Raw genomic sequence first — 26,245 nt, 5'->3', positions numbered from 1 at the left:
TTCCATTATTATGGAAAAGATATGAAAAGTTTATGATGAAAAATTATAGATAAGGAAATGATAAACTGCAGATATTATTTACAACTACAAATTAACAAATTTCAATACAATTCAAACATTATAAAATAGCTGGTATCAATATAATATCAAATGCCATACAACAAAACGCACATTGTATGTATAAAGACTAGCACAATAATTTCAAATTACAATAACATATTACATACATGTTACTAGACTTGCCACATAGATTTAACATTACAAGGCAATGCAGTATCGGCGTTCCATAATTTACAACGAATTGTTTGACATATGTTTATGACAAAGAGTACTTTACAATTATCATGTTACAAAAATTTCAGTAGGCCCCTACAAATCTTACAGCTTATATAAACGAAACATTTTAGATTCCTCTTTCGAAATAATTTACAAAAGTATGAAAAATGTAATAAATTATCCTGACATACCGAAACTAGCCAAAATCACATGCCGAAAAGTAAACGTTACAAAATTCTGTAGAATGACCAAAAATTTACCAAATAAAAATCGTAATTCAAAATTCATACAAAAATCTAACAAATAAATTTCTTACCACGATCGAGCATAAATTTCTACCAAGAAAAATCAAATTGACGTAGATTCGTCTAATGTCGAAATGTGGTGTGCGCTAGGCATATCTAGACCAGTCTTTTTGTAGGGTAATGTCCCGCCAAATACTAAATTTCATGGGACTCACGGCTTATGCGTGTACTCCGACTATTTGTATTTCCACGGGAATCACGATATAGCCGGGAAATCTGACTACTTTGGCGCGGATTGAAATTGACAACTTAAGGCCCGTTATAGTGGTTTTGGGGATAAAAACATGAATTACTGAAGTTTATAAAATATCAACTTTCATATTACTGAACCGAATTTAATAAAATTTACATGGAAATTTAAGATATGAAATACAGAAAAAAACATGAGAGGTATTTTATGCTAAAAATCTGACATTTACCTTAATAACTCAAAACTTTAGTAAAAGATGATGCAATACCTGCATTTACACTACAGATACAATGAGGCCCGTATGTCAGTTTGTGACAACATGTCCATCAAGATAAGGGAAGTTGGCACAAGACCACAGTTATTTGCCCTTGGTTGACAATACGGAAGTGGTTACGCGGAAAATAGTTCCTCTGTTTGATGGTGAATATTGGTGAATTTTTGAGTGAAAGACCTGCAATAAATGGCATGATTTAATAGAGGAGATATGAAATAGCAGGTACATGTACAATTTGACAGAATGAAAATGTCAGAATATGCATAACATGACTTTTTGATAGAGCCTGTTTTGCCTGTTTGCGGCCATCTTGAGAGTATTCTTCATACGCATGTGATTTGGTTCAAAATGGTGAAAAAAAAAAGAGCCGGTCAACCCAATGTTTACTGTGGCTGGAATTTTTTCTCTTGAATAGTTCTGTTGAGTTCAGGTATTTTTACAGGGCTTGGAATGCATGCAAAATTGCTATAGTGTCCAGTGCCTATATAGAACATATAGTAAAAAAACTGTGGTCTTAGGCCAGTTGACAGTTTCAAAATTAAAATCGTCCCTTTTATCATATATTTATGTTTCTAGATTAATATTCACAATCGTTAAATTTAAATCCAAAAATGACACTTCTAAATCTGAAGTATTAGCCTTGTTAAGCTGTCTCGGTTTGACTGTTTATGAAAGGAAGCAGAAAGTACAACATCCCGTCCCCCCATCCTAGCACCGGCTAAAGCATCTCAACTCAGGACAACTTTGATTTGTGCTTAACACTGCATCTTTCACCACAGATAGAATTGTTTTTGTTTTCAGTCAAAACTGTCATAAGACTGCTGAGATTTGGTAATTTTTTGTTGTCTGGTGCATATCATCAGATGATGCAGCTTCTTTGTTTGTTTGTTATAAAATGAATGTACAAATTTAGTGTAGCTTGACTTAAGGTAACATAGTTTTACCTCCCCGGAATGAGTACCTTTTCATTTGCAACAATATTTTGAGCTTTCTTGTCATTTCGAGGTTTGCAAACGGCTAACAAAGAATCAAGGTTTTCTGGGATCTATTTCTGTTTTATTTTCTTGTTAAGAACAGAAACAACAACCAACAGAATTGAAATCCAACCAACCCTGCTTCGATGGTGTTCCTACAGGCAATATTTTGCCTAAATTCTATTACCACCTACCTTTATATCAATCCATATTTCTTCATTAAATGCAAGTTATCATGATGGATTTTTATTGTTCATATCCTGAGATTTGAATTTTGCCTCCACAAAACTTCAGTTGTTCTTCTTTCATATGGTACTATAATAGCTGATTTTATCATGATATTCACATGTCTCGTTAAAACATTTTTATACTCTAAGAAACGTATCAAAGTAACACTTATTGAGAAAAATGATATAATTTATGTCATCTGTGAAATATGTTTTACCTTTGCTTTGCTTTAAAAAGGCGGTGAGGGTGTGATAGGCGTTGTAGGTTGTAGGTTATTACTCCTGTTTGCAGATCAAATTGCCCCATATCCTTTTTAATCGATATAAATTTTACCATTTATGTCCCAAAAGCGACGAGGCTGAAAACATTTTTGGAACTCATGTATACAGATCACTTCACCCTTTCAGTAATTTTTTTCCAATATGAGGTAAGATTAATTTAAGCAACAAGTCGGTAAAATACACTAAATGAACTTATTACGTTGGCCACGTGACCGAGAATTTTACAAGATATAAAGTTGATTTAAATACTGTTTAAACGGGTGTTTAATCGAATATGAAACGTATACTAATCCTCATTTGAATTCTAAATGAATCTTGCCTAAAAATATTATGTAAAGCATGCATACATACTAAATTTAGGTCGGAATCCTCTAATACATTATATAGGCATTGTCCTGCCTAACGTTCAGTGCCCTTTCTCGAAGACTTTTCTTTTAAATGTAAATAATGTATCTCCTGTTTAGCTGTTAAAATATCAAATTTGACTGACTTGTGCTCCAGGTCTTGTTCACATAGCCTACACTCTGTGGCCCTACGCAGCTATTCTTTAAAATCATTGCCCAAAGGTATGTATACTGACTTTTTTATGTTTATTGTTATATCAGCTTTCAAACATTTTTTTAAGGAACAAGTCAAGGAAGAAATACAATCTGGCTGCTTAAAACAGGTTGATATTAAAACAAAAATTCACGTCCAAAAGTAAGAAGATGACGGACTACTTAATATAATCTGGAAAATAGATCCCTAGGAAGCACCGAGAACAATGCAAACAGTGAAAATTGCAGACCCGGTTTGATTCAGTCTGTTCATGAGCAGTAGTGGAAAATGCAACACTGCCCACGCTCCCTAGCACCGGCTTAATCAGTATTCAATTTTCAAATCTGAGTTGAAATCAATGATCCCGAAGGACCAGAAAATATAACAACACTGAAATGAAGTTGAAGATTTACGGCCTCCTCACAGCACTTAACATCCACCGTTGTGAAGTAAATATAATATGGAAAATAGACCCCTCGGGAGCACCGAGAACAATGCAAACAGTGAAAATTGCAGACTCGGTTGGATTGAGTCTGTTCATGATTTATATCATAGTCATCTGTTAGACTCTCTTGTCAGCATACTTTGATTTTTCGGGTGATAATTCTATTCAGTTGACAAATACAGCACAAAATGAGTAGTTCGAACTTTATTTACCCTAGTTTTTTTATGTGGATTTATACTGTCCGTTTATCATTTGCAAATGTTTTGAAACTGATAAAAGGACGACGCAACTATTTAACTTCCCGAATTCAGGTATCAATTTTAATTTTCTTGATTATTCACGTCAGTTTGTGTCAAGAGGGAGTGTGTGATAATCTCTAAATATAATTTATCTTTCTTCCGTCTAAAGGTATAAAATATCTTTCTTGCACTGATTTCCTGTCGGACATCTTACCACTTCGTGACATTTGGTGACTTTTGGCGATTTTATCAAACTCTTCGGAAAGACAGTGCCGTGTCAAACAATTAAATGCTTTGAGAAATATTTTAGCATCATATTTGTTTATGGAATAATACAAAGCTATGGAAAAATGCATATCAGCCAGATCGGCTACGTAATGTGCTAAAATCAATAACTTACAAGTCATATAGCTATCAAGTCTTGTACAAAATGAATAACACAACAATAAACAAGGATGCATTGCTTGAACAGCTTAACAACGAAAAAGCTGTTCTGATGATACCTGCTTTTGTGTATTTGGTGGTTTTAATGCTGGCTGGAATAATTGGCAATGTTTTAATTTGCTACTACTACGGTTTCAAATCGACAAGAAGTTCAGATAATATGTTTATTCTCGGTGCTGCAATGTACGATCTTATCTCATGCACTTTGTCGATTCCAATAGAAATTGTGGACATAAACATTTTCTACAATTTCCCTTACGCCGGTGCTTGTAAAGTCATGAGATTCGTGACCTACTTTGCGGCAATTGGCAGTGTGTTTACACTAATAGTCATTGCTATTGACAGGTACAGAAAAATTTGTAGACCATTCAAGAAGCAGTTCAGAAGTAAGGGGGCTAAAATAGCATGTGGGATTTCTATTCCGTTTTCTTTGTTGCTGTCATGGCCTGCCGCCGTATTCTACACGTCTGAACCTGTGGAAATATTGACAGAGGATGGCATCAAGTTGCAAGGTTTCGACTGTACAACTACAAGAGAAGCCTCATACAAGATATATCTGTTGATTTTCAATGGATTTTTTCTTTGTTTCTTAATTTCGGCCGTTATCCTTTTTGTGTTGTACGGTCTTGTTGGAAGAGCTATATATAAACACCATAAATCACAAATTCAGTACACTCGACCAAAATTGTCACAATCTAATACTGCTGGGTGTGATGGGACCGATAACAACAGTCCAAAAGAAAACGTAAATAAAATAATGACAAATCATGGAACAGGAGGTGACATGGAAGCTCATTCTACCGGAAGTGAAATTCTCTCTACAGTTATTCCTAACAAACCAAAAGAACATGATAGTGTGAAAACTATGAAATTTACAACAGTAATGTTTGTTATAACAATAGTAATAGCTTTTTGCCACACCTAGCTTTGTCGCTCTGGAGAGCCTTCCAAGGCACATATGAAGGGGAAAGTCTTTCTGGCGCTGGATTAATTGCCTTTCAAATTGGTCTGAGATCATATTTAATGAATTCGGCAATTAATCCTTTAATCTACGGACTTTTTAACTCGAAATTTAGAGCATTTTTCTACATGAAGTTCTGTCCGTTTTGCAACAGGTCAACTGATAGGCGCACGGTTTCCTCGAGTTCTGGTACAACTGCACAGTATCAAATGCATTCCACGACCTTCCACTAAAATTCTTTTATTGAGAACGTTTACATATCATTGATGATATGTCTAATCATTATAGATTAAAGAGAATTCCTATAATTTTTTTCCTTTCATAGATTTTTTTTTTCAAATTCACATATATGATAGGAAAATTTGTGCTAAAAACAATGAACAAATAAAAACAATGGGTCACCTGGCTTGTTTTTTGTGAACACACCCACCATTGCTGAAACTGCCAGCGATTTTTCAACATTTTCATAATTTTCTGCTTTTTTATAAATACCGACCAAAATATGTATTAAGACAGCGCAATAAGGTTTATTCTTTTTACAGATTTTATTATATACGTATTTGATATTATAGTCGTATTTTTTACTTTATCATTACAATAATAGGTACAAATGAAAAAAGTATCTTGTTTCATATTCACTTTTGTGAACTTTTTTCAATGAAAAATACCCATAGTGAAGAATATATTTTTGAATTTTGAAAAAAGCTGTTTCATAGACATTTTTCCTGTTTTTCTTGAGTATAATTAATTTTGTTGTGAACATAAAAATGGCTAAAAATGTGTGGGTCACCAGGCTAAATTTTATGTTAAGACCGCTTGAATACAACACCTGTTCGGATTAAAAATGGCGCGAACCTGACCAAATTGATTAGATGTAATCTGCTAGAAGTTATGAAAAGTTTAAAAATTCTTAATTCTTTCTATAATTGAATACTTAATAATCTGAAAGGAGATATTGTTTTATCAGTACAAAGTTAATTATCTAAAATTATATGAACAACACTGTCTTTGTACTAAAATGCGCTGTCAAAGCACAGCCACAGAAGACAAGATACATGTCAGGCATGATTCATGTCAATACAACATAAACCAATATCAACATTTGATTACTGATAAAACTTATTAAAAATGTTATTTTATTCAAGATTCCTCATATTTAAGATTGTCTGTCACATGTTTCAGCAAATGCTGACTTCGCTTCAGTTTCCCATAGATAAAGCCGGCTGCGCATAAACATGCGCATAAAAAACTATAGGAATTCCCTTTAATAAACCTTAATACAATTTCAAATTGAATGTAGCTTAATTAAGATAGAATATGTAAATCGTATGTGCTGGTATCAAATACTGTACATAAAAGTGTATAAAAATTGTAAGTATCCTTGTCTATGACTTTGGCCTTGATTTTTATATAACATAAAATATAACTGCCAAAATGATTATGATATTCTATTCATTTTAAATATTCAAAATTACTTTTCTGGCAAAGCTGTACAACATGCTCTAGGTGTTAATTCCATTGATACAAGAAGCCTTCTTCTTATCAGGTTTGTTGATAAAATCAGCCATCTTTGGAATTGTTTTCATGCTCTATTTTTCAAGGTTTCATGACCTTGTAAGCTCGTTCTGGCAAATTCAAATTTATGGTAGTTAGTTTAAATTATTTTTGGGGGGACTCTACTTCACAAAAATTAGTTCACCTTGATAAAGAATATTTCAATGTGTATTTATGCAATTTTTATAACTTTTTATTCAGTAGTTTATGTTATATAAAAACCTGCCTCAGCACCATCTCTTGCTTTTATATGGCAGTTGGGAGTTCAATATGAAATGTTTCTAAGGAAGGCTCAAGAGGGAAAATGTTTTTAATTATTTCAAATATAAGATATCTAAAAATGTATACAGTTTACTGTTTTTAACATGCGATAGATCAGTTAGACAATACACACGCGTGTGTTACCGGCGATTATCATCTGGGAGCAAACTTCCTGCTGGATATTCTTTTTCCTGCCTCCGAGGCTCGTGTGATACCTAAATTACGTTCCCTGTGATTCAACCGCGAACGATGATACCCGCCGGTAACACATTTGTATGTATTATCTAACTTATACTTAGTCACCCATAAAAATTCAAGCTCGCAAGTTTCAATCTACCAATCTATCCCAGAAGAAAGTTCAGTTATAAGTACGATGTTGAAAACTAAACTCGTACTATACGTAGTCAATAAATGTTAAATCTCATGACAAAAGTATATAATGATAAACATTTTAAATTAAACAACTTACATAATCATAAAAGGTGTCAAATTGAAAATCGGAAACATCACCGGTCTCTTTGTGTCCGCCTTTTGTATATGTCTGAGGCCTGAGTAATTGTAGCGTGATATGCGTATTAAATTCGTTAAATCAATTTATACATATTGCTACATGATCATTCCTTTGGCTTGAATATTTTTCCATTTGATACCTTATACATTTGTATGGAATTCGTCTTTTGTACATAACTTTGTTTCATTGTCCTGTAATTGGGGGGAATAACAGTGGGGATTTGTGCACATTCTAAATCTATCTAAATGCGCTAGTGTTTCCAAGGTACGTAGTGTCTCATACTCCTGTATATGTGCTCTTGTCCTGGCTGTTCAAATTGTATTTATTTTATTTAACTATCGCATTTAAACATCCATTACGTCGACATCCATGCTCGCGCTGCTCTATCATTTTGTTCGAAGTGGAGACATCGTCTGCGGCCTTATCTGTTGGATCTTTGTGCTTAGTTTCAAATACGATATGCGTTGATATTAGCCATTTGAATGTCCCATTAATACTTTGTAGAGGCTGCAATCGAAGAAATACATTACTAAAGTAATCATGTTGCTTTCTGTGGCTCAATCTGTCGGTACGATGTTGTTGATTTTCTGAAAACTGCAAATTGTGTGTTACTTTTCTCATGAAGTACGAAGCATTCAGAGGATTCGGACTCTTGAAAAATAAGCTAAACAGAGAATCATAGAACAGTTGAACCTTAATTTAAGATTTAATTTCCTACCGACTTTGTACCGACATTTCCAATGACATGCGTTTTTCATTTGTTGTTATTCAGTGTTTCATTTAATATCACGGTCGTGTTATCTGATAGTGAAATATTTGGAGGAAGATAGACTATAAACAATCGGAACATTTTTTAAAATTTGTTTTAGAATACGTGCAAATAAAACTAAATTCAAAAGAAACCTGTTAAACTCGTAAAACTATTTACTTCTTTCCGACGTCTCGATTTTATGCAGGTTAAATAGACACGGTTGACAAGAAACGAAATAAAAAGATCATTAGTTCCTTTTACATATGAAATATATAAAAAAAACTTTCAGTCGGAAACATTATACTTTATGCGCCATTTGGGAGCATATTGCATTTGTGGTTCACTAACTGCTAATGGCACTACTTGCTGGGACAAGACCAGAAAGATAATGCCGTTTTACATGTTATGCTAACAGATAAATATACTAACCCATTTCAACAGCGTATTTCTCACCTAAAACGTGCAGATCGGCAAATTGGTACTATGTATTTCGAAGAATTGGTAATTATGCTAACTGGCTAAAAGACAAACTAATTTTCACAATTAAAATCGAAATTATTCTAAATCGAAGGATTTTTCAAAAGGGCCAAATTAGAAGTGACCATCTGTACATGTTGAAAGATATCGTAGTTGCCTTTTACGTATAAAAATGAAAGAGAAGATGTTGATGACTGACGTTTTGCTTCTTCTAACGTTTTATAGCAGTTGAATTTGGAGGGGTCATGAAAAATACAATAGTATACAGTGAGATTTGCTTGAAAGACAACGTAGAAGATTATATTGTTGATGTTTTTTTTTAATTACAAAAATGAAAGTTAGAGAAAAATAAAAACGACAATTCACAAACACGTCTTACTTGAACAGTTTTAGTCCAAAGAATCCTTGCATAAAAAGGGGCGAATTGTGCACCGTCTGTGAAAAGCATGAAACTTGGCATAGTATTAGATAAATATTATAAGCTTCATTTAAGGCTGGGAAGCGGACTGTGGAGATCAAAGATGGCCAACAAAATCCAAAGATGGCCGCCTTAATTCAGTACACTGAGAAAAATGGCAAAACAAGTGTATGTATCCTGAAAAAAAAAGCTTTGGAATAATAATAGAATATATACTACACCAGGACTAAATTTGTGATTTATATTGAAAAATCGATATGGCCGCCAAAACTCTTCTTTTATTTAAAAATGGCGAAATAACTGATAACATCACGTACAATAATGTTACTTATAACAATCATATAAAATATGTATTGTTATTATTATACCAGATTTATACTGCGCCCTTATATGTACCCTTCTATAATTAAGACAAAAACTATTAAGGCCATTATATTCCAAGATGGCCAGCACTATGAATCAATCTAAAGATTCACTACTGACACTTTATTGTCTTTTCTAAAGTACACAAAAAAAACAAAGAAAAATATCAAACAGGGAATGCCACGCACCAAAAACGTAGCCTCCTCAAAACGAAACCCCCAGCACGCAGACGCGTGCACCACACACACACACACACACACACACACACACACACACCCAAAGCCAACACATAAGGACAAAACGAACAACACACACGCACACAAAGCCAACACATAAGACGAAACGAACAAACAAAGGAACACAGTGGGGCACCGCCTTGGAACGGTCAGTGGCAAAAACACCACTGGGGAGCTTAAACCGGTTTATGGTGCACCTAACCTCACTCTTACCCCCACCATGTTCCAAAGACATGGGACAGTGTAAATAAAAGCAATCCCCTCCAGGTGAATCTCTTACACACGCAACGGAAACAAAAAGGCATGGCATGTAAAACACAAAAATGCTCGTGTATAAATATATAAAAAAACAAACCTTAAGAACCAAAAACGTATGTACTCAATGCCTTTTCAGAAAACAGAGCAACAAGAGAAACATCCTTAAGGGCCCGACGAAACAGGCCAGAAGACAAATATCAAAACAGTTCAGTCCTGGTAGGATTTAAAAACTGCTTATCATAGAGTCCTCCCCCTCTTCCGTCAGACGCAATCAAAGAGGGAAACGTAGTGTCCAACTGTAAACGAGTTGAACACTAAACATGCGGTATGTCTCAAAACAGTTGGGTCGTAACCTCTTTTAATAAAACGTTTGATAATATTTCCAAATACATTTGGAAAATTACCGTGACCCAAGATCTTACGAAGTTTGTAAACCACATCCCCATAAAAAACGGGTTTAGAAATACCTTCTCGCAGAAGTGTCTTTAAATTACTATTGAATTTTAAAACTAAATCAGAATTACGATAATAAAATTTAGCAAAATATTTACGCAATTTGTAATAACGGTAGCCTTGCTGAAAAAGTTTACCTGTAATATATTGATTACGTTCATTGAAATGCTTGACATGACTACACGCTCTGGCAAACCGAATTAATTGAGAAATATATACCCCATAAGATGTAGCCTGAGGTACATCCCCATCCAAATGGGGAAAATTTACAATACTAAAATTAAAATCATCCCTCTTGTCATAAATTTTGGTGTGTATAAAATTGTCATAAATAGAGAGATGTAAATCTAAAAATGAAGCATCAGTATCCGAATTGTTAGTTTAGTTAACTGAAGCTCCCTAGGATAAATAGTACCCACCAATTGACCAAAAAACGGATTATCCATATTAAGAATATCATCTAGATAGCGTGATGTATTATTAAATGCCGTTATAATATCTGCCTGCGTATCTGGAGAGAGGCTCAACATAAAGTCTCTTTCATAACAATATAAAAACAAATCTGCGACAAGGGGTGCACAATTTGTTCCCATGGGAATACCAACAACTTGTCTAAAAACTGCATTCCCAAACCTGATCTAAATGTTGTTCAATAAAAAGGAAAGGGCTTTACAAACTTCGTCACAGATCCACATTGTATAATGTTTAATAATATTGTTAGTAAAAAAAGCTTAATCAAAATTGCAAGCAATAAATGTAGCATTCTCTCTGGCAAAAGTCTTTTGAATTAGGGCAGTTAATTTGTCATTTATTAAGTTATGTGGTAAAGTGGTATACAAAGTAGAAAAATCGTATGTACTGACTGTAGATACCTTGTAATTATTAATTTTCAACTTATCCAGGATTTCACCAGAATTTTTAATCGACCAAAATAAGTGTTTACCAGAGTTCTCGTATACTTTATCGCAGTACCTTTCCACGTGGGCTTTCACAGCAGTTAGACATGATGTTAATAGTTTTGAAATATTTGTAGTTGAACAAGAGCTTGAATTAGCGATGAAGCGAGCTTTATATGGCTGTTTATGCAATTTAGGAATCCAATACATGGTCGGTAGTTTAATTTGTTGATCGTCTATACGAACTTTTAAATAAGAAACTTCAGTGATGTGATCAGTAATCAACTTACTTATTTTCAACAGAAGGACTCAATGTATAAGTGTTAGTGCTATTTAGTTCGTTTTGTAAAACATTAATATAATGTAGGCGTCAAATGATGATAATATTGTTGGCCGCCTTGTCTGCTGGAACTAAGACATACTTAGAATGAAATTCTTGGATTTCCTTTTTCAAATGTCTTAAAGTGAACTTGGGTTTTGGTGGAAGTAGGTGTTCGTTAGTTTGATAAAATTTTATTCGAGAATCAACAATGTTAAAAATATTTCGTTTCCAAGACGTTAATGCATTGGGATCAGCGTTCTCACGACGACACCATTTAACACAGAAGGTTTCGATGGATTCTGCAATCTGACCACGACAAGCATTAAAATCAATAGTTGAAGAAATTCTATATTTAGGTCCTTTAAAGAATAAAACCATGTTATATATATTATCATTATTGTCCGAACTGAAATTACACATTTTCTTATCCTATGTTACTTGTATTCTTTGATACTAAACAGCCATGTATAAAATTTGGTTTCTTTTGATAACATGTAAACAGTTTGATTGAAAGTTGCACCCCACCCACCCGTTTGTTTAAATGCAACCATAAATTAAAACAGTACATTAAATGTCAAAGGATAAAGCTCAGAAATTGATTTCAAAACCATTTAAATTAGAAAAAAATATATTATTTTACCAATTTATTTAATGTGAAAGTTTTATTCATATTTGTTTTGTCAATATTAGTAAATGCTTGTGATTACACAGTATATATAACAGGTACTTGTGAGGTCAATAATGCATATGTTAGTGTTCAGTGCATAAAGTAAAAGGGAAAACTGTTTTCACATTGATATTAGTTCGTATTTAAAGTTGAGACGAAAAGTAAAAAAGAACTTTGCACTACAGGCAAAGATGTATAGTTAAGATATTTACTTACAACGAGTACTGAATTTGTGCTATTGTCACTTTTTTGTTCTGTGTATAGCACTCCTTATTTTTTCTACTTACACACCCAATAGTTTGTAAACAACATATCAATCTGCTGCTATGTTTTGTTATATAACTGAAATTACTATACCATGTAGCCTGTCTAGAACTTTTTACAGTTTTCGGAAAACAGTTGTTATAATATGACAAGTTTTTGGTTGCGGTTTCAGTGCTGTTATATTCTCATGGAATCCATTCATTATTAGGATCATATGAACTGACTCTGCTATTGTTTTGCTTGGTTGTATTCTATGCGTCCTAAAGATCTTATAGATTTCATTACTACGGCATATAGTGTTGCAATGTGACATTTACAATAGGAAAAATTAACATCTGTATAATGTTTGGCTTCTACCTATGAATAAGGATGTCAGATGTAAGCTCTACATGTTTGTCTTATATGCACAGAAACTGCCAAACATCCACTTCAATGTCCTGCAAACTGTAAACATTAGAGAGGAGTTATATAACTCATTGTACATTATCAAAGCTACGGCCCACCGCCACAGTCTCCATAAGACTCCGGTTACAGCATACGAACAGCCTCTGTATTCAGTCGCCAAACAAATAAAGCGGAATAGGCCAATGACATATGGTGAGAGTAAGGTTTTGATCACACTGAGTGGATTATATATAAAAATAGACCTATGGAAGCCTATTTGTGACCTGCTAGACATTCGAAAATGGATTGCACACTACAAGTTCAGATTCTAAATCAGTAGACACCATATTGTTTTTACATTTGACATCACTCAACTGTTCAAGAAAGATACCCATTGACATCTGAGATGTTGTCATTCTTTCAGAAAAGAATTCTGACATGTTTCGTAAATTATCTATATTTTGCCCAATTAACTGAAAAATCAAAATTTGTTTTCGGTTCTCTCAACGTTCGGTAATTTGCGGTCAGAAAAATTCTAGAACTACTGTCAACACTTGCGAATCTGTCTACGAGTGTTGCCTCAACTGAAGCATCCATAATTTATGCAGTGTTATTGGATGGTGGTGCCATACTGAACATACTGAAAACGGATCCCACTGAAGTGTTCTTATAGTGTAGATGTACGACGTCAGGTGTGCATTTCCGAAGTAAATCCATTTCTTTTTCTGATTTTTTTTCGCTACCAACTTGGATTTCATTGGTCTTATTCATAGACTTATTTACCGAATGTAAGTATTAAATTTTTCATGAGAACATTGAGAACATTTTACAAATCTACATACCATCACGCAACATTCACAATATTCACACAATATGCAGAACTGAAAATATCTATGAAAATTATGTTATGGTAGCCGTCTTGAATTTTATTGGCCATATAAGATATTTTATTTAATGACAGTTTTACACTAATTTGAATAGCTGCAGATCGTTACAGGAAAATCTGTAGGCCGTTTAAAAAGCACATGAAATTAAGGGAAGCAAAAATAGCATGTGGAATTTCAGTGATAATATCGCTAGCTTTTCATGACTAGCTTTTTGTTTTAGAGATCTGTGGCCGTATTCATAAAGCATCTTAAGTATAAGTTTTGACTTAAGTTGAAGATTTTACTTAAGTTTGTGGTAATTTCAGCTTAAGTCTAAGTAAAAAACTTAAGTCCTATTCATAAAACAGCTTAAACTTAGGATACGTAGGAAATGACTTAAGTCAGAGAACAAAATGGCGTCGTTAGTACGATTAAAGTGTTGTTTTTCTGATAAAAGCACTTTAAACATAATTGTGCATGTTGTATCTATCTGAAATTAATGTTGTATTTTTAATGTTTTCGTCCACAATAAAAGCCAAGAATTACTTATTAAGTTGTTTTATTAATAACAAATATACTTAAGTAAAATAAATTTCTTACCTAAGTAATACTTAAGTAAATAATCAATTTCTTATACTTTTACTTAAGATGCTTTATGAATACGGCCCCAGTACTCGTGGATGTGTATACTGAAAATGGTGATGTGTAGAAAGGTGATGACGGACGATTCCTGTTAAGTGTATTTGTGTTTTAAAGGGAACTTTCTTGATACATTTCCTTATTTTATTTCATCCATTGTACTGAGTGTAATGTTTAGTCTAATAAACAGGGAATGCCACGCACCAAAAGCGCAGCCTCCTCAAAACGAACCCCCAGCACGCAAACGCGTGCACCACACACACACACACACACACTCAAAGCTTACACATCAGGACAAAACGAACAACACACACACACACACACACACACACACACACACACACACACTCAAAGCCAACACATAAGGACAAGACGAACAATAAACATACACACACGCGCGCGCACAGTCAACATACAAGGACAAAACGAACAAACAAGGGAACACAGTAACGCACCGCCTTGGAAGCATAATTAGTCATGAAAGTGGTACGGTTCCAGACGCAGTTCTTCAAATTCCAATTCTAGCGAAACGGAAAACCATCTTACACAGGTTTGATCAAAAGAAATCAAATGATAAATACAAATACACGGTTACCGAATCTGTTGAATCAGAAGCGGACGCAGCTAACAGAAGAAGTGCTATTAATATGGTAGCCGCAACAAACACAAATATAAATGGAAAATCCCAAAACCAGGTAAATATAAAAACTGTGAAATATGCCTCAATGATGTTAGTAATAACTTTGGTATTCATTCATAGTTTTCTTCCGCATCTTATATCATTTTGATGGAAAACATTTCAGGGTCAATATGGAGGTTAAACTTTATCAGATGCCGAACTTGAAGCTTTCCATATAGGTTTACGGTCCTATTTTCTGAATTCTGCTGTCATTCCCGTGACAAATTGATTGTTCGATCCAAAATTTCAATTGTAGCAAAACCTTAAAGCTTACTAATAAAATGTCCATTAAAACACTGTTTAGTAATGCTTCAGATACTTGTTCATATGTTCTGAAAAGTATTATCGTCTGATGTTTGTCTTGAGGTGAGTCCCTTTAAAAACTGGGAATTTCTGGAATTCACTTTCGGATATCAAGAGGGCAAACAAACAGTCAAAGGGTTAGACAGGAATACAGATGCATTGTTTAACCATGAAATATTGTTGAAAAATACACCTGTGATATTTATTCAATAATAGATCGCCGGGTGATGGTGTCCGCTTTGGTCAAAATGAGCTGCGTTTGCGTGCGTGCGTGCGTTCGTGCATGTGTTAGGTGGATGTATTTTCTTCGACAGTATATATCAATTCTCCTGATAAGTACCCCATAAACGTCACCTTGTTCATTTGACTGCATGAACAAAAATGCCTCTTTATGTTTTTTTTAAATACATGTATATCCTAATGTTTAATTCATTTCGCTTATAAAGGTTAGTTGTCACGTTAGAATTTAAGATTTCATGATTTACGTTCATATCGTTTTGAAAGATTTTTCAACAAAATAAAGAAGAGTGTGTGCTGCAATGGGACCTTGGTTAGGATGCGGGGTCTTTGTGTTGGGAGGGCATTTAATCCTCGTTCTCTCCATTGAATACGCATAAAATCCTCTGCCCGGGATGTTGTGATACTATATTCATATCTCAATTAAGAGACGATGTAATCGTCCTAACATTTTAAAGACCTAAAGACATAAAATAACAATTCATGAGGTTTAAAACAAATACAGTGAAGTTTGCGATGAATGTCCGTGCAATTTGATTGTAAACGTATTTGAAACGGTTCTGAAACATTTCCTGCTTCCCGTTTCACTAACGGTATCTTAGTGATCGTCCAATCAAATGATATCTAAACAGGAAGCGTAAATCGATAATCGTTAAGACATTCAAGAGCTTCATTCAAGGTGATCGTTCCCAACAAGTTGATTGGTTAGCAAGAACCAACACCGACCCTGACACCGTATATTCCTTAAATTTTAAAATTCATTCTGCTTTCAAATTATCATATAGTGATCATGTTTCCAACACCTTTTACGGCACAAGGAATACATCCGGTATGACGAAATACTGGAAAGGACTTAACATTATATGAAAGGGCCTGTCACGTGTTTATTATTGGACATTGTTGAAATATTTCTCCAAATTTTATTTAGAAATTAAAACAATTGAAATGAATTATGAATCTTAGAGTTTTGTGTTTGTTTGTTCGTTTATTTTTTTGTTTTTGTTTATTTGTGTGGGTTTTTTTTTTCGGGGAGGGGGAGGGTAACGCCGTTTTTCAACAGTATTTCAGTTATCTAACGGCGGGCAGTTAATCTAACCAGCGTTACTGGATTCTGTACTAGTACAAACTTGTTCTCCTCAAGAAACTGCCAGTTTTCCAACATGAATCAGAGGTGGAGGACGAATGATTTCAGACACAATGTCTTCCATCAAATCGCCAGGGAGAATATACGCCCCGTCAGGTGATCAAACTCATGAACCCTTGATTCGTAAATCTGCGTTTTCCTTATTGAGCTAAGGGGGCTGCATATTAGAGTTTTCTTTTTAGAATAATAGATATGAGTCGGTGTATGAAATGATCTTAAATGACCTGCATTATGTTTGTTTGTGATTTATTTGATTATTCCCTCATGATGTCATTAAACAACTGAAACAGAAAATAAATGATGAATAAACGTTTCTGTTTTCGATTTTAAATGAATTACATACAAGATATAAATCAATGTATAAAACGCTCTGATCAAAAAATGTTGAACATCGAAAACGAAAATTAATATACTACTTAAATATTTCTTTATGCTTCATTTTTCGATTAAAAATAGTAAAAATATTTACGATTATCGTTAATCGATAGCCACGAGTTACATGTATTGAGTTCGATATAATTACACCGAGGATTATTGTGCCTGGACTGAAGTTGCTCTTACACCGTCTTGCTTCTTTCGTTTTCGTTACGATCGAACGAGAAACCAGGTCGGTTATTGATAGAGCAGGACCGCTTCACACCCATTTAATCATATTGTATATATATAGATAATGCTTAAATAATACATGATGTTCCTTTGGTGCTGCTGTGTTGTTTTATGTTTACAGTTAACATGAATGATGGATGCCTCACCGGAAATGATTAATTTTGGGTTTCTCAAAGAAAAGAACATTGGCGGTATGGTTCCCATGAAATAGTACCGGCCGACACCGAACATAAGTTATCATACTAATGTTTTGTATTGTAGTAATTCAAATCGATGTTTTGTCATAGACGTTTGGCTTGGTCGCTGATTCCCAGGATCAGGCACAGATGTTCATGGCGGAAAATTAACATGCTGATACAGTCTATTCAGTTTTATTGATTTATGTTTAAGCCCTTTGAGGTGCATATATTCAGTGCTGAAATTTGCGAACATAAAACTCAGCTTCTGGAGCAGTCAGTTGGCTATTTGTAGCATTCAGTTTAAACCAAATTTTGGACTTATTTTAAGCCCCATTTCGGGCGTATTTATTGTGTGTATCTTTCAGGGGCATTTAACGGATTGTTTTAAGGTCGTCCTTAAACTTAACGACTATTTGTTAGGTGACTGGTTGACCTAGTGGGGTCAACATGATGAGCGCAGGAACCATGTCCAGCCAGATCCAGACCGGGGAAATATAATACGAATCTGATACTTTTTGTAAATTTTCTTGAACAAAATGTCTTTAAACTTACATGACGTTTTATGTAATGTTCAGGTTGATTGAATGTCGAACAACAGAAATTCTGGAGCTAAAGACTATTTATTGAATGGATTTATTGAAATACATTCTTTGCAAATAAGTATATCAATGGTCAAAACACAGTGGGGTTAATGTGGCTGGTTTCCGCGTAGGTGTGCGTTGTTCGACAACTAGTCGTCCCGAACCTCCCAATAACAGTTTTCAATTATTAAATGAATTAAAGACAAAATATGAGTCCGTGAATAAAACGCGCTGATCAGAAAGGACTGACCATGATTGGAAATTACCTTGTATACATTTATTAGTACTTCATTATTCTTACTAGTATATGATGAAGGAATATGATACTCCGAAACCGGTTATCAAAATAAATAGATAGTTAAACATTTTTCCGGTGTTTGAATAGTGGTCATTTCATCTGTTTGTTTGTATTTAAAGTATTCTTAAATGATTGAAATATTAAAAAATCGAAAAGAAAACAAATGCGATTTAAGCTAATATCACACATCAGTTTAATGTATGTGTTGTAAAAAACACATGCATTCGATTAGTCGTGGCTGAGTTTGTTTGGATTATCATACCTATTACAGCAAGGAGTTGGTGAATCAAATTGGTAAATTTGTCGTTGCGTGAAAGCATCTTTCAAACAAAATGGAAACCGGCAATTGTAAGACCTTTGTTGAAGAAAGTGGGACTCGAACTTGAATTTGTCTCTTATGCTGTCATTGTGGTATCCAGTTTAGATTATTGCAATGTCATTTTGTATTGTATTGCTCAAAGCGAGGTAAACGAAATGCAACGAATTCAGAACATGTGTGCAAAACTTGTCCTAAATCCAAGAAAATTAGACAGTTCAAAACAAGCGCTCTATGATCTTCACTGCCTACCATCCAAAGCTAGCCTGGTGCCCGACTGTATTTCGAGAATCATTCTCTCCATGGAACGTAGAGAGTAAACACGGGCACCAGTCTAATTCAAAGCCAAAAACACATTCAAGATGTTCACCTGATGTATAATTGTTCAGTCGGAAATTCTCCGGAATATCTTTCAGAATTTCTCATAAAACAAACTCAGATCAGAAACTTGCGTTCTTCAAATACCGTTACTTGTGTTTCGTTGTCCTTTCAACAAGAGCAAAACGCTCAGCGACAGAAGTTTTAGTACTGTTGGACATAAACTTTTGAACGAATTGCCACTCGAAATAAGGAACTCAGACACATAAGATGTTTTCAAAAAGAAGGTGAAAACTCATTATTTTAGAAATTACTTTGCACTCTTTTAGAGCCTGTGACTGTAATTTCGAAGATATTATGGTAACATTAAATGTATGATTTTCTTTTGTAAATACATTCGAATGTGAACAATTGTATCACAGATCTATACAAAAACAAAGTCGTTTTCAATAACTTATGGACATGTCACAATATTTCACTTTTACTTACTTCATAACAAAACAGCTATCTTACTGTATATTAATATTCTAATATTTTATTAATTTATTCTGATGCCTGATTTTCTGTTTAATAGTTACTGAATAGTTTATTCACAATTATATTTATGCTTATATATTTCATAATCTTTAAAATGTCTTTATTTTTTACTGTAAAATCATTAAATTTCGTGGGCATGAACTTTCGTTGTTTTGGTCAACACGGCATTTTCGCGGGGATATAAATTCGTGGATTTCAACTTTTGAACATAAAATGAATGGGAATTTTACTTGTTCGTTGGGATTAAATTTCGTGGATTGACTCAACCACGAAATCCACGAAAATTAGTCCTCCACGAATATTAATGATTTCACAGTATGTGTTTGTAAAACGCCATTGAATATGTTTTATGTAAAATAGGCGTTTAATCAAATAAAACAGTTTCAGTTTTTACCAAGTCGTTCTCGATTCTGCCAATAACCTGTGATATATGGGACTGTGTTTTTTGAAAAATGAGATAACAGTCTTCATATTTGTGAGCAATAGGAGCATTTTTTTCACAGGTGTCACAGATGAAATCTGGGAAGTATATTGTCCTACACGGTCCTACACAGTTATACAGACCAAATTATTCATTAACATAATTTTTCAAATTTAAGTATACTGTTGAGATATTCTACGTTTAAAGTTCATATCCACAGTCAAACATGTTCTAGGTAGCAAGTCAAAGGGAGAATGCAACCTGGCTGGTTAAAATAAGTCGATATAAGAAAAAAGGTCATGTTTGGAAGTAAGCTGACGGACCACTTACGGCAAATAGCAGTTTACTAGAAGTGATCACTAGGGGAGGTTAAAAGTAATGTTAAAATATTTCAGTGAAATATTCGTATGATATATCATCTCCTTTGACAAAGCGTATCATTTATATCATAGTCCTTGTTAGCATACTAAGTACTTTGATTCTCGCGTGATAATTCTGTTAAGTTTACAAATAGAACGTAGAGCGAGTGGTCTGACCTTTACTTACCCTAGTGTTTTTGTGGATCTATACTGTTCGTTGAACATTTGTATACAAGAGATGAAATTGATAACACGATGACGAAACTTTTAAACTTCCCGAATTCTGGTATCAATTTTAATTGTCAAGGATTATTCAAGCCAGATTTTGTTAAAAGAAGGTATGTGATAGTCTCTGAATATGTTTTATTAGTTTTCCTTCTAAAGGTACAAAAGGTATCTTTGTTGCACTGGCTCTCTTTTGAGAAATAGTTCGGAGTCATTTATGTTAATGGAATAACACAAAGCTATGGAATAATCCAAATCAGCCAGAACAGCTACGTGATTTGCTGAAATTAATAACTTACAAGTGAAATAGCTATCAAGTCTTGTACAAAATGAATAACACAACAATAAACATGGATGCAATGCTTGAACAGCTTAACAACGAAAAAGCTGTTCTGATGATACCTGCTTTTATATATCTGGTGGTTTTAATGCTGGCTGGAATAAGTGGCAATGTTTTAATTTGCTACTACTACGGTTTCAAGTCAAGAAGAAGCTCAGATAATATGTTTATTCTCAGTGTTGCGATGTACGACCTTATCTCATGCACTTTGTCCATTCCAATTGAAATTATGGACATAACATTGTTCTACAATTTCCCTTACGCCGGTGCTTGTAAAGTTATGAGATTTGTGATCTACTTTGCGGCAATAGGCAGTGTGATAACACTAATAGTCATCGCTATTGACAGGTACAAAAAAATTTGTAGACCATTCAAGAAGCAGTTCAGGAGTAAAGAGGCTAAAATAGCATGTGGGATTTCTATTCCGTTTTCGTTGTTGCTGGCCTGGCCTGCAGCCGTATTCTACACGTCTGTACCTGTGGATGTATTGACAGAGGATGGCATCGAGCTGCAAGGTTTTGACTGTACAACTACAAGAGAAGCCTCATACAAGATATATCTGTGGATTTTCAATGTTTTGTTTCTTCTTGCTTTCATAATTTCGGCCATTATTCTTTTTGTGTTGTACAGTCTTGTTGGAAGAGCTATATATAAACACAACAAATCACAAACTAAGAACACTCGACCAAAATCGCCATGCCATCATACTGTTGAAAGTCATATGACCGAAAACAACAGTCCAAAAGTAAACGTAAACAAAAGAAAGACAAATCGTGAAACAGAAGGTGTCATTGAAGCTCATTCTAAAGGAAGTGAAATTCACTCTAAAATCGTTCCCAACAAATCAAAGGAACACGTTAGCGTCAAAACTATGAAATTTACAACAGTAATGTTTGTTATAACAATAGTATTTATTGTTAGCTTTTTGCCACACCTAGCTTTGTCGCTCTGGAGGGCCTTCCAAGGCACATATGAAGGGGAAACTCTTTCTGGTGCTGGATTAGTTGTCTTTCAAATTGGTCTGAGATCATATTTGCTGAACTCGGCAATTAATCCTTTTATCTACGGATGTTTTAACTCGAAATTTCGAGCATTTATCTACATGAAGTTCTGTCGGTGTTGCAAAGGTTAACTGATAGGTGCACGATTCCTCGAGCTCTGGTACAACAGTACAGTATCAATTACACTCCATGACCTCCCACTGAAACTCTTTTCTGGAGAACGTTCACACAACATACATGATATATCTAGTTTTCATATATTGATAATGTCAAATTGAATGTAGTTTAAGACAGAATATGCAAATCTTTAATGCTGGTATTATATTTGTATATGAATACGTATAAAAGTTTTCAGTATCCTTATTTATGAACTTGGCCATAGGACCTGAATCTTTCATGAGACCAGGGATTCCTAAGTCGGCATTACTTCACATCATGTTCAATATAAACATAACGCTTCTCTAGAATATCTAAAATCGGTTAAAATCAGATAAAACGTTACATGTATATATGAGCCACGTTTTAATGCATATATCTACACTGGTAAAGATATATGAATGTACACAAAATCTATAAGTGTTCTTGCCTATGATCTTGACAAATGAAAGTACAAAACAGCATCTTACGGGCGACACACCTCACAAGGCATTTTTAAAAGTTTTATCATTATGCCTTTACAGCAGTACAAAATGCAAGTCAACGTGTAAAGTCGTTCTGTGATTAGGGCTAACTTCAACTTGATGTTGTGTTGTAAAGTTTGATACAATTACAAAGTGAAAGTTATTTCTATAACGAAATATGCTTCGAAATATTGAGTTTAATCATTTAATTACCCATAAAAAGTTTCAAGCTCTCAAGTTTCAATAAAACAATAGACGGTTGCAATTATGCACTATCCCGGAAGTAAATTCATTTAGAAAGTAAAATCGTACTTTTACTTAGTCAATAAAATGTTAAGCCCATTATAAAGGTAGATAATTATAAATGTTTTTCATTAAACAACTTACTGGATGGGAACCAGTTTCCGGAGACATTTGCATATCTCGGCTCCATTATTTCATAAAAAAATATATGACCTAAATAAAGTCCACACTGCACAAACTTCAGCTCCTTCCGCATCAGATGTTGTAATCTGTATCGCGTTATGACGTAAAACATGGGTTCCATGGGGCCTCAAATGGGGTCACAAAAAGAAGCTATTTTCCCCGTGAGGTAAACCAGTAGCCGGACAAATATTCTGACGATGTTTCGCTGTAATTTTGATATCGAAAAAAGTAATAAAACACTTTCTACACATTTCTTTATCATTAATCTCTTCAAAAATACACATGGAACATATCCTGACGTTCGATAGCAGCTACGAAAGCAAACAGAAAAAACTCGAATTTCGTCTAACACGAATTCTTGATAATTCCAATAGATATAGAATAAAACTAGTGCAAAAATCGACAGCCCTGCATTTTATGTAACTGTTTCCGTGAAATTAAAAGTAGCACATGTTATCAGCAGACAATCAATATGTAGTTTAATTATTTCTTCCCCACTTGATACCTCAGCAAGCGTAATTTAGTGCGCATGCGCAATGCTATCTTCATGCCCCGTTAAGACAGAAAGTTGTTTTGTAAACACAGGTGATGTATCATCATAAAACCTAACATTATACAGCCTTGTAATGTAATGGTTTGCTGTAGACATGAAGAACAAACATCTAAATGATCTAGATGAAACAATTATGTGAATAACAACGAAATAAAGCAGATATTACATGTGTCCGGAAACTGGTTCCTAACCAGTATGTTATTATAAAAGGTGTCATAATGAAAATCGGAAACCTTAACCTGTTTCGTTGGGTCCACCTTTGTGGCTGTCTTAGGGCTGAGTAATTGTAACATAATATGCATATTAATTTATAAAAATGAATGTAGTTACAAGATCATTTCTGCGGTTTGAATATTTTCTACATTTGATTCCTTATACATTTGTTGGTGATTCCCCATATCTGGATAACTTTTGTTTTTATTGTCCGGTAATTTTAGAACTTAGTGGGAGAATAACAATAGGGATTTGGGCATATCCAACCAGCCTAAATGTGCATGTATTCTACCACTGACCGTTTCAAGGTGGAGACTCATGATCCTGTATGTGCATTCGTCATGGTTGTACAGCTGTATTTTTACTTTATTTAACCATTACATATCCGTAACATTGACATCCATGCATGCGCTGCTCTAGCGTTTTATTCACAGTGGAAACACCATCATGGAATGAGGTTTTACGATACGTTGAATGTCCCTTATACTTTGTAGAAGCCACATTTGAAGAAATACTTTAATAAATTAAGAATGTTAATTTCAGTGGCTATATATGTTGTTGTTTTTTCCCCTTTTTTAATCAAAACTGCAAATTGTGTGTCATGAAGTAAGAACCATTCAGACGATTCGGGCTCTTGGAAATAAGCTAAACATAGAAACCATAGAACAGTTGAACCTGTCTTGACAGCAACCTGTATTATGCGGCCACTTGCCTTAAGCAGACAGCTTTTCCCGAAGTCACTTCTTTATTTCAACTTGTTTTAAGCATCCATATGTGTCGTTTCTTTGCGAGCTGCCTAATACAGATTGTATATTCCAACTCTTTGCCATATCTTTAGGTTGTAAGTTTAAGTCTGTGAAGTTTAACTCTGTTTTCTGTGTTACAAAATATGTATTTTGCTAACATTTATTTTTAAAATCATATGTATTTTGTGTATATTTACAATGTATATGTTACAATTTAAAGCTTTAACGTTAAGATTTAATTTCCTTATGACTTTGTACCGACATTTCCAATGACACGCGTTTTTCTTTTGTTGTTATATTTCCTTGTTTCATTGAATATGACGGTCGTTTTTATCTGATAGTGAAATATGTGAAATATGTGAAAGGAGAAAACACACTCTATAAACGACTGTACTGCGCCTCCTCCTGTTGCGGCCGATCAAAACAATAAAAAGACAGGTTGAAGGTGAGAAATTGTCTTAAAATCAATTACTTTGCTTTACACGGTGTATTAAGAAATAATGGTCAAATCACGGCAGGTAGTAAACACGAAGGCTGTATGTCCAGTCGCATGGTACTTTTCAATGAAATATCGGTTTCAATGGGTTGAAATTCTAGAAAGAAAAGTCTTATACGGACACATTGTCTCATGACGGTGAACTTTTGTGCCAAGCTATTTCAGAATCCCTTAATGCATAAAGAAGTTATGGCATGGACACGAAAAATGGACCCTCTTTTGCCTGGCCTCAAGTGTCACACTAAAGAGATAGGTACAAGAATAAGACGGACATTAACTACATATTGCCGATGTTTGTATGTAAAGTTTGAGAGAGGTGTAATAGTATTCAAGCAATTGCACGACAAAATTTTTGAGGACACACATACAATTAGACCGAAATTTTGAAGAAGAAAAAAATCCACTTGATAACCATGAAATGAAAGACGAAAATATCTAAAGTCTAGGTCACAAAATAAGTAAGCACCTCCAGGTACTTGTTCATACGTTCAGAAAACTATGATATTCTGATATTAACCTGTATATCAGTTCCTTTAAAGACTTCTATGTTAAAAAGATCCTTTGGAAGCAAAGAATGCAACCAAGAAGAATGATAGCAGACAGGTTTAATTGAGTCTGTTCCTGAGAGGTAATGAAATGTGCAACACCTCTCATGCCCCCTAGCACCGGCTACAGCGGAACTCTATTATGCGTGTTGAACAGACTCCATGATCCCAAAGGACCAGAAAATATAACAACACTGAATCCAAGCACGGGGAAACTTTTTTAAAGCCGCCACACGGCACATATTGCTGTCGTGGCAGTTGATAAAATCTTTTAAAAGATCATTTGGAAGCAGGGTAATCAAATGTGCAACACCTTTCACGCCCCTTAGCAGAAGTCTATAATATATTTTACTTTCTGATATATGGAATGCAAACATTGTCAAAATGTCAAAAAGTCATTAAGTGTTTAACCTTAACATATTGTTGTAAAATACACATGTAATAAAAATTATATAACAGATAACGTGTGTTTGGTTGGGTGTACTTTGCTGTACAATATCTCCGTTGTATGCATAAAGAATACTCCTGACAAATAATCCAGACAAAATCATCTTGTTTAATTTGATCAAAGCTTCTTTATGTCTTTTAAAGCACATATTTACTAATTTTCAATTCATTTCGCCTAAAA

The 26,245-nt window shown here is 34.3% G+C and overlaps 1 protein-coding gene across 1 annotated transcript; it reads left to right on the top strand.

The window, feature by feature from the left end:
* Positions 1–3,883: 3,883 nt before the first annotated feature.
* On the top strand, positions 3,884–26,245 carry LOC123541372 (uncharacterized). The gene is made up of 4 exons (XM_045326825.2): positions 3,884–5,117; positions 12,366–12,377; positions 15,025–15,169; positions 20,983–26,245. Exons 1-4 carry the CDS (start codon positions 4,180–4,182, stop codon positions 22,147–22,149), a joined length of 2,262 nt encoding a protein of 753 aa, XP_045182760.2. The 5' UTR covers positions 3,884–4,179; the 3' UTR covers positions 22,150–26,245.

The sequence above is a fragment of the Mercenaria mercenaria genome, chromosome 16 (genome assembly GCF_021730395.1).
Source record: "Mercenaria mercenaria strain notata chromosome 16, MADL_Memer_1, whole genome shotgun sequence".
Taxonomy (NCBI): domain Eukaryota; kingdom Metazoa; phylum Mollusca; class Bivalvia; order Venerida; family Veneridae; genus Mercenaria; species Mercenaria mercenaria.
This window is presented reverse-complemented; position numbering and strand designations above follow the sequence as displayed.

Coding starts and splice junctions, on each gene's coding strand:
- LOC123541372 (XM_045326825.2), top strand. CDS start 4,180: ATGAATAACACAACAATAAACAAGGATGCATTGCTTGAACAGCTTAAC. Junction 15,170..20,982: donor ATGGAAAATCCCAAAACCAG/GTAAATATAAAA, acceptor ACTTACAAGTGA/AATAGCTATCAAGTCTTGTA.